Source organism: Chionomys nivalis, chromosome 24 (genome assembly GCF_950005125.1).
Source record: "Chionomys nivalis chromosome 24, mChiNiv1.1, whole genome shotgun sequence".
NCBI lineage: Eukaryota > Metazoa > Chordata > Mammalia > Rodentia > Cricetidae > Chionomys > Chionomys nivalis.
Window position 1 is genome coordinate 39,810,448 of NC_080109.1, and position 9,711 is coordinate 39,820,158.

Consider the following 9,711-nt stretch of genomic DNA (forward strand, 5'->3'; position numbering starts at 1 on the left):
GTTTACGCTGCCTGGCTTAGTAAACTGCAGTGGCGCATTCTCAGAGCAAAGCCTTGAAGAGCAACGTAAGTACTAAAATTTCTTTAAGAACAATGTTTATATTTAGATAGTGTGTATCTGTAATCATAATTGCTAATACTATAGTCTCAATTCAGAAATCCTAAAATTCGAACAAAATATACCAAGACACTGATGCCAAATCATTTCACAAATTATAGCTCTGAGGTATTTTATTACAAAAGCATATACATAGACTAATGGACTTAAAATTCACCACATTTATTTTTTAGCTTGACCTTCTAGTAAGTCTTTAGCTTCATTGATTTTTGCTGCTATATAAGGAGATCCTCCTATAGAAGAAAGGGGGGGGGAGACATAGTTTAGAGCACAGGTTCTAAGTCTGTCAAAAGCTACTTGCATTTCAAGGACCCCAGGCCTTAATAGAGATACTATCTTCATTTTCTGAAAAGCAACTATGATACTATAAGTAGGTCACAGAATTACAGCGTAAAGGTATTTGACCAATGGGAAAGGAGGTGTTTTCACACAAAAATTTTGCCTTTAAAAAACTTAAAATCTGACTGACATAGGACTTGGCCCTTCCCACACATGTACCTGAAACTAAAGCTGTTCATTACTGCACATGTGAACATAGTACATGGTTTTAAGTGTTCCCAGGGAGCTTATTTTGGAAAGACCTATTGCTTTACATCCTCTTCTGCTTCAGTGTTCTTGCTACTCGCTGACCCTTTCTAACGTCATCTAAGAGTTGCTGTTTTACTAACCTGATGAAGCAGTGTGGTCCTAAGCCCATCAAAGAGCATCAAGAGGATGCTGGTAGAATGTGTGTGTATGGACTCTACCTACACATCCGCAACAGAAGACCTTAAGTAATTCAAGCTAAATTCCTTACACTGTAAAGTTACATACTAAACAGCTATCCTGTTTAAACTTGTCAAAACCTTTTTTCCTACAAACAAAAAAGATTGGTACATGGCAATAGATTTTTACGTTTTTTAGTCAAAGTAATCCCTTTTACCATTGAAAACTACTTTGAGGTGTATCAAAAGCAAACAGCTCGAAGGCTTCCAAATAATTTTCTGTTCCAAGCACCCACTACAAGGGGAAGCCTCTTAAAATTTTTCTCCCAATTAAAATTTAGCACTTGGTTATTTATGAATCTAAGCAGATATACAGCAAAACTCAAAAATACACCACAACAAAACTCATCCAAGAGTTGGTATGTACACGTTTAATCCCACCAGTTGGGGCTGAGGCAGAATGGTCAAGAGGTTTACACCAACCTTGACTATGTAGCAAGATGTCATAAAAACCAAAATATCTAGTATTTGTGACCATTACTGGAAGATATTTTATCAAACAACCTAAAAGTACTATTAAATTTTTTTATTACTCCCAAATCACAATGGCTCTTTTATTCATTATACCTTTGTTTTGGCGAGATAAGGTATCGGACTGCTTCGCACTGTTGGCCCTTGATCCTCTCGTCTCAGCCCCCCTCCCAGAGTACTGGGATTACAGAGTGTTACCATATCTGGTGGATTTTATTTATATAAGACTACTATGTGACCCATGCCTGGGAGACGGTTCGTATGTACATTTAGACATAAAGCTGCCAAGAATTAGTTATCCCCTTAACAGCAGTCCAACAACATGCTTAACAAAAGCTGAGCCATTACTTACCCTTGTCTGGGTGGTTTAAGAGCATAATCCGTCTGTGAGCATCCCTGATCTTTCCTTTATTGGCAGTAGGGCTAATATGAAAAGGGAAACAATTTTTTTACTTTATTTAAAATCACACACAGACTATACAGAAGGGTCAAATTTTAAGTTTATAAGCCTCACAGGTATAAAATGCATTTTCTAAATCAGAACCAAATTACAGTGCTTAAAAACAAAACTAGATGTTGTTGGCCTGACAGTCCCTATTCAACACTTCATCTGGAAATGGGGGCAGAATTTAACTGCAGATCACTCCAGGCAGGCAGCAGTGAGCACTATCATAATCTGTTACATATCCCTCAGTGAGAGTTGTGTACTTCTGCAGGCATGTTAGGCTTAAAGATTTTCATGGAAGGAGCTGACCAATATAAAAATCAGTGTCATCTTGTGACAAAAACCCTAATCACTACCTTATTCTCAATTGTAGGAAAATACTAATAGAAACTATCCTACCCTACATCTATTAATGAGTAAAAATCTTACCTTACACCTAGTATTAATGCTGCCTCCCGTTTTGTCATTTTGGGTTCAAACCCACCTTTATAGTACCCACCACTGAAGGCCTGAAAGGGAAATTGAATTGAAAGATTAATGAAGTAAATGGAAGGTTGGTTAAATCAAAAAGAGAATAGTACATTTCAAAGACCTACAAGTGTATTTCCCAAGGTATTTTAGCTTGATTAGTGGTAGCTATTGCAATAAGCATTAAACATCCATTTCCTCTGGCCAAACCAGAACTGTCTCGAGGACTTAAAACCAGGAGTGAATGGAGGCCATTGTCATCCATATTCCTCATAAAAAGCAGTATCATATCTCGTTCAAAGAAACCACTAACTGTATGGCAGTGTGGGGGAAATTATGCCATCAGGACCTTAATTTAACCTTGGGCAGCATGGTTTCTGCTGTCTATAACATGGATCCTCATAGTCCTGAAGAGCAGCAGCTGTGTGTGCTGTACCCAGTTAAGATTCATTCTCAACATGACGGTGTGGTGTCTGAATGCAGTTACATCTAAGAGCACTGCAGAGCTACCTGTGTCTCGTGACAGCAGATGAGGGAAGGCAGGTTAGCAGTGTGCGAGTAATAATTAAACCTGAAGGTCACCCACCCTCAGTTGTCACCTAAGGTTTGCAACCCCTTCCTCACTGAACATGGACCTGTGGGATTCAGGCTACAGGGCAGCTCCAGGCTTCAAATACAGACAATACATTTACCAAAAAAAAAGTTGTCTTACAGATTTTGGTAGGCTTTGAAACACTTGTTTTACTTGAGGCTCCACATGCTTCATGGCTTGTAAAGCATAACGGCCTAAAACCAAAATCAATAGGATAAGCAAGTCAATCCATAACCAGTCTATTCTTCCACCCCCAACCATAAACCAACCTGCAAATCCTGCAGCGGCAATAGTCAGTCCAACTGCTACCACTGTGCTGGCCTGGGAAGGGGAAAAGAGTACATCTTTACTTCTATGATTGCACCTAGCCTGCATCCAAACATGACAGCCTTCTTCAGTGAAAGGTGCGTTATTTTTCCCTTTCTGGCAAGGACTAGGGATGAAACCTAGGATTTTACACATGGAAGACGCTATACTGGTGGGACTACATCTCCACCCTTTTATTCTGGGGTGGGGACTTGCTAAATTGTCCAGGTTGGCCATGAATTTGCGATCTTTAAGCCTCAGTTTCCTCCCTAAGTAGCTGAAACTCTATGGAGTGCAGCACCACGACTGCTGGAAGAAAATTTTTTGATAAAAATGTTTTGTCTTTAAAACACTGCAATTTGACGTTGTACACAATGGTGGCCTTTCAATGCCATTTACTCCCGGCACCTAGAAGCCACTGGCAGGTGGATCTGAGCTCTGGGGCAGCCAAGTTACATAGTGAGACCCTGCCTCAAAAAAAAAAAAAAAAAAAATAAGCCACTGCAATGTTTATACACAATTTACTGTGGGGTGTGCCATTTTCACTAAGAAGAAAAGGGTAAGTCAACTTGCTTACCCACAACAACAAGGGTGACTTTTTCAGAGGTCGAAGAGAACTTTAACCCACAGGCACTTGAACCTTATTCAAGTTTAAACAAGACCGGTGAGAATTAAGATTTCTGCTGGATTAGAAAACAGTGCTTGCAAAGCTCCCTGCAAGAGTCCCACAAGGCAATTCCACCGTAAAGGATTTGTTGGGGGTTAACGGGCCGACCTCCCAGGAGGCGCAAGCGTTTGCCTTCAGCAGAGACAGGCTGTCGGCTGGAGCCGGCGGAGGCCGGAGCGAAGGTCAGTCTTGGCGTCCGCCCGGGCCGGCCAGCGCCACGTCGGGGCTCGTCAGCGCCGGCCACTCACCATGACTCCGCTGCGCGGCCCGGCAGCGCGCGCTCATCCCCGCGCGAGCACACCGCCACAGCACGCCGTGCAGACCGCCGCGACCGCACCAACCGCGCCGCCGGCTCCGGCTGCGCCGCGCAACACGGCAAGAGCGCCGTAAAGCGCGTCGGGAACTGTCGCACAAGATGCTGCAAAAGGGACCAAGCAACTCGTGTTGACTGAAAGGTCGGTCGGGGGCGGGACTTGCGGTGCCCTCCGCCCCGGGCTTCTGATTCGGAAGTCTAAGGCCTGGCACAGAGCGCATCTTCCGGTTAAAACATCGCTCACACTTTGATTTTATAGAGTTTTTTGTCCACCCCGTGAAAGCAGCGCTGTTTTTCAGATGACAGTATTCTTATACTACTGTTTTTTGTTGTTGTTGTTTTTTGGTTTTCTCTTCACGTCTCACGTCTCAGCGCCCTTTTTGCTATGCTGTTTTTGCTATCAGGAAGCCAGGAGAGTGATCTTCACGCCCTGCAGCAATATCTTTCTTCTTCCCGCTTAGAACTTGGTTAAGTCTATGAGTAGATCAAAAATTATAAGGGAAGTTAATGTTTCCATTTTCTTGGTGTTTTATTTGTATTTTATTTTATTTATTATTTTTTGGTTTTTGTTTTTCAGTCCTGGAACTCACTTTGTAAACCAGGCTGGCCTGGAACTCACTGAGATCCTCCTGCCTCTGCCTCCGGAGTGCTGGGATTAAAGGCGTGCGCCACCACCGCCTGGCTCTTGGTGTCTTCTTTAGGCTACATGAGTTTGTTCCCTAAAGAATACAACTTCTGTTGTGTGTGTTCATTGTTTATTTTCTCTCTCCTGTTTTAACCTGAGTTAACTACTTTTCCAAAAGAACGTCTGTATCTGCATTGCTCTGAGCGTGTGATTGGTTAACCCAAGAACGCCAATGTCTTGACCAGAAGGAAAGGGATGGGGAGGCGTCTTTCTGCGTGAAGGCTCTAGGTTGTGAGAAAATACAAGCCATGTGTGACCTCAGCAGAAGCTTGGAAACTGAGGTAGCCTAACTTTTCCATGAAGTTTCCTTGCCTACTCTCGGTTTCATTTTATCACGGTGTCTTTGCCTGCGGTCCCCCTAAGCTTCCCCCGTTTTAGCCAGAGGTCCATTCTATGAGTGGATCATATTTTGCTTATCTTCTCATTTACTCAGGGGTTGCTGCTGTGACGTAGCTATTGTGAATGGCGTTTCTGTGGGCGTGGATGCTCAGAAACTAGGCTGACACTTTGATTTCAGTTCTCTTTACTGGGTAGGCAGACATGAAATCTGTGTATCCTGTGATACTTTTCATTGCTGTAATGGTTTGAGTCTGAACTGCCTCTCAGGAGCTTGTGGTCTTTGTGTGTGTGTGTGTGTGTGTGTGTGTGGTGTGTGTGTTGAAGGCAGATCAGTGGGTTAGTCAGTGATGGGTCATGAACTGTTGGGTGGTGCTGGAGGAGGCTTAGCTGAATCATAGTTATACTGGGCAGGTCCTTGTCTCTAGTTCCTTTCTCTCTCTTCCTCTTGGCCATAATTCATCTCTGCTTTAAGACTCTGTGTTCCCTGCCCTGAAGTTCTGCTTCACCACATATCCAGGACAGTGGAACCAGATGATCAGGGATTGTAAACTCTGAGACTGTGTGAACGCAAGAGGTTTCTGTCCAGCGTGAGTGAATTCAGTCCTTTCACCACTGCAGTGGGAAGGTAACCTCTTTACATTCCTGCAAAGCAACTTCGCTGGCAGATGAGAGTCTTGGATCACATTCTTGTCCACATCTGATATTTTCTGGTTTTATTTAATAGTAGTTGTGCTAATGAGTATGAGGTAGTAACTCATTGTACCTTTGACTTGAGTTTCTCTTGATCAGTAATATGGAATGCCTTTTTATGTGCTTGATAAACATGCACACACCTCTTTGGGGAAATGGCTATTCAAATCTTTTACCCATTTTTGGGGGGTTGGAATTTGTATTTGTTGTTAAGATTCAGTTTTTTATGTATTCTGGGTATCAGTCCCTTATCAATTACATGATTTTATATTATTTCCCCATCTCTCTGATGCCCTTTGACTCTGTTGCTAGTATGTCTAAAAACTTTATAAAGTCCAGTTCTCTGACTCTGGTTCTTTGTTGTTGTTACCCGGGGCTTTGAGTCACACCCAAAAGCCAATGTCATGAATAATTTGCCTTGGGTTTTCTTTTAGGGCTTTTGTAGTTTTCTGTCTTTGATCTAATGTGAGTTGCTTTTTCTGTTGAGCATTAGGCAAGTGTTCCACCATTTTGCACACATGTGAGTAGTGTCCCAAGCATTGCTTGTGGAGACAGTTCTTTACTCTTTAAATGGTAGAAGTTATGCTAAGCTTTCCGGAACCACCTAGTATGGCGAGTGCTAGTGAGTGTCTGATAGGTTTTTGTTCTCTAGGACCACCACAATGGATTTCCACAGGCAGGGAGGTTAATACAACAAAAATATGTTTCTTTAAATTCTAGAGGCTGGACATGTAAGGTCAAGACACTAGTAGGTGTATAGTTTCTCTTCTGTGTGGCTTGTAAAGTTTAAAAATAAGAGAAAAGGAAAACTTACAGTCACCTTCTCAAATTATGGCCATTGCTGGCTACTCTTGCCCGACTGAGTGATGGATGGCTACGTGTCAGAACTACTCCGACTTTGCTTCCCTACTACTGAAAGCAGGTCCTCAGCCCACGGAGGCAGCTGACTGAACATTTCCAACCGATCACTCGTCTGGTTTACAAGCAAAGAAGTGATAACAGAAGTTAAATATCATCTTTCTAAGAAAATATCCCTCCCACCGTGCTAACCAGAACTCCTCTTTAATGCCAGACTCCAGGTCTGCTTTGCAAAGCTGTGGCCCCTGCCAGTTCACTTTGTGCCAGGTCATGATTGTCGTATTGTCGTATTTCCCTAGGTAAAGCTGGAACATTCGATCAGGAAGTTCTAGGAAAATGATGTGTCATTTGATGGATATTAGGGTGGCCTAAGATGCCTATTAAAGGAAGTGATGTTCTCACGTTTGGCCTGGCCTGTTTCTGGAGAGGAACCTCTTTTTTTGTTGTTTGTAAGTTCGTTGTTTTGTTTTTTGAGATAGGGTTTCTCTAACTTTGGAGCCTGTCCTGGAACTTACTCTGTAGAGCAGGTTGGCCTTGAACTCACAGAGATCCACCTGCTTTTGCCTCCTGAGTACTGGGATTAAAGGCATGTGTCACCACCGCCCAGCGGAGAGGACCCTCTTTTGGAATGGTTTTGATTTGGGTTTTCTGTAATCATTTGAACGAATTCAGGGAGCATCCAGAGTATTCTTGTTGGGCTAGGGCTTGGGGAGGACTGGAGCTCGCTTGCAATCGGGTGTTTCAGTGCACCCTGAAACATACAGCAGCAGGGTGGACTTTGTTCTACTCCCCTTTTCTAAAAAGAGCTTTGAGTGAGCCACGCGGACCTCTCTTTTGATTGTGCATCTACCTGAATTACCATCTGCTCTTTGGAAATTGTGACTCATTTCGAAATTTGCATTTAAATATAAGTCATGCAGGACACACAAATCTGCATCTGCATAAGAGAATTATTATTCTTGTTTGGGCTCGCTATTCTGTCCAGTACCTTGGTCACTCCGTGGAATCCCAAATGTGTCTTTAAAACTCTTTTGGTGGACAGAGGCAGGGACTGCTTGCTAGTCTGTCCCCAGTTTCCCTGATCCACAGTACCACTCAGTTATTGAGGACACAGTTTTATGTTACATGGTCATGGTCTTCCATTAAAGGAAAGCTGCCAAGGGTGATGGATCCAAATGTGACTTTTTCTCCTAAATGCGTCCAAGCTTTGCCAAGATCTGCCTGCATCCTTACATGACTATGATTTTAATGGTTGGTGTACTGCCGGCTGACTCGGGACTCCAGCCCTTGGGTCTGATGGTGGGGTCCAGTACTGTGTGCTGCTCTTTACTGTGCTCACGGAGACATGAGCAGCACCCAGCAATGAGTTTAGGACCAATAGCAGCTGAGTTAGGGCATCACTGCCTTGGAGAGTTTCCCAGAGAGTTGGTAGTTTTCAGTGGATGCAACAGTTGAAGCTGGGTTGGCAGCCTCGTGTTTCCATGATGCCGGCTAAGCTGCTCTTCTGCCTCTGAATCTTCTCATTTGTAAACGGAGAGGTTGAAAGGGGTCCTTTCCTTTCACTTCTTCCACTCCATCTACCCCGCTTTCATTCTTCTTTACAATACTGGGGCTTGAAACCAAGGCTTCATACATGCTAGCTAAATACTCCCCCGCTGAGGTACACTGTAGCCTGCAAACTTCTTGTAGATGATAATTGTGGAGAACACTTTTTTTTTTTTGGTTAGCACACTTTGATACATGGAAATGCAATCATGATTGTATTAAAATCCAGGCATGATGCCAGCGAAATAGGAGAAGAGTTTTTAGTCTTCATTCCCCACAGGATTGCCAGTTTTGAATGAAACAGAAAGATGAGAGTTTCTTTGTTAGAGCCAAGGAGTTCAGAGGAGAAAGAGGGGTGGGGAAGGGGGAGGGAGGAAAGGAACAAATGTGAAGGGACCAAATGGGACAAACACATCCTCTCCTCCAGCGCTGCACAGCTCCGTGCCCTGAGACACAATGCTGGCCCTGAATTTCTGCTAAGACTGTAGTGAGTCTGTGTCCTTCCCAGTGATGGGGACACTCCCACCCCCAAAGAGTCTTACTGAGTTCTTACCTCATTTGGAGTACTGAGGGGTTTGGCAGCAATGAATAGTTTGTAGGCCACAAGCACCAAGAGGTTGAGACGTAAAGGGTCAAGCAGCTGAGTCCAGTGCCAGTGGCCATGTCAGGAGCAGCAGGTGGTAGTTGGCTTCAGGGCCGGGTCCAACACGAAGCAAGGCTCAGATGGGTGACTCTCGGATCAGCAAGGCCCCGACAGCCTTGGCCCCAGAGTTTGCTGCTACCATTTTTCTCTGGTATCTGGTATAGGGTGAATGGGTGTGTGTGTGTGGGAATCCCACTGGCCTTAAGGTAATGTGATTATCTCATGAAAATATCGTGTTCTGCTGGGCATTTTACCTGTGAATTAATTTTATTTTTATTTATTTATTTATTTATTTATTTTGGTTTTTTGAGACAGGGTTTCTCTGTGGCTTTGGAGCCTGTCCTGGAACTAGCTCTTGTAGACCAGGCTGGTCTCGAACTCACAGAGATCCGCCTGCCTCTGCCTCCCGAGTGCTGGGATTAAAGGCGTGCGCCACCATCGCCCGGCTTTTACCTGTGAATTATTAAGAAGAGGATTTCCTCTTAAGCTGTACTGTTTAAAGTGTTGCCCCCTGCTGTGAAATAATCCTTGTACACTGTGACTATGTATTACTCTCATTGTTAATAAAGACCTGACTGGCCAGTAGCTAGGCAGGAGAGGATGTCAAGAAGAAGAAAGGCAGAGTCACGAGGAGTTGTCAGTCATACACAGAGGAAGCAGGAGATGAACATGCTGTGCTTCAAAAAAAAAAAAAAAAAAGGTATCCCCACCCCTGAGAAGACAGGGGCTGTATAATATAAAAAATAGAACAAAGAAATGTCACACAGCTAGTTTTTCTTGGGGAGCCATGTAGACTGTGGCTTAGGGT

The 9,711-nt window shown here is 43.7% G+C and overlaps 1 protein-coding gene across 1 annotated transcript; it reads right to left on the reverse strand.

Moving 5' to 3' along the window:
- Positions 1 to 200: 200 nt before the first annotated feature.
- Dnajc19 (DnaJ heat shock protein family (Hsp40) member C19) lies at positions 201 to 4,230 on the reverse strand. Its single transcript, XM_057757020.1, has 6 exons — positions 4,079 to 4,230; positions 3,127 to 3,178; positions 2,978 to 3,051; positions 2,227 to 2,306; positions 1,705 to 1,775; positions 201 to 350 (listed from the first exon to the last, which is right to left on the reverse strand). The coding sequence occupies exons 1-6, from the start codon at positions 4,079 to 4,081 to the stop codon at positions 280 to 282; spliced, it is 351 nt and encodes a 116-aa protein (XP_057613003.1). The 5' UTR covers positions 4,082 to 4,230; the 3' UTR covers positions 201 to 279.
- Between the last annotated feature and the right edge of the window lie 5,481 nt (positions 4,231 to 9,711).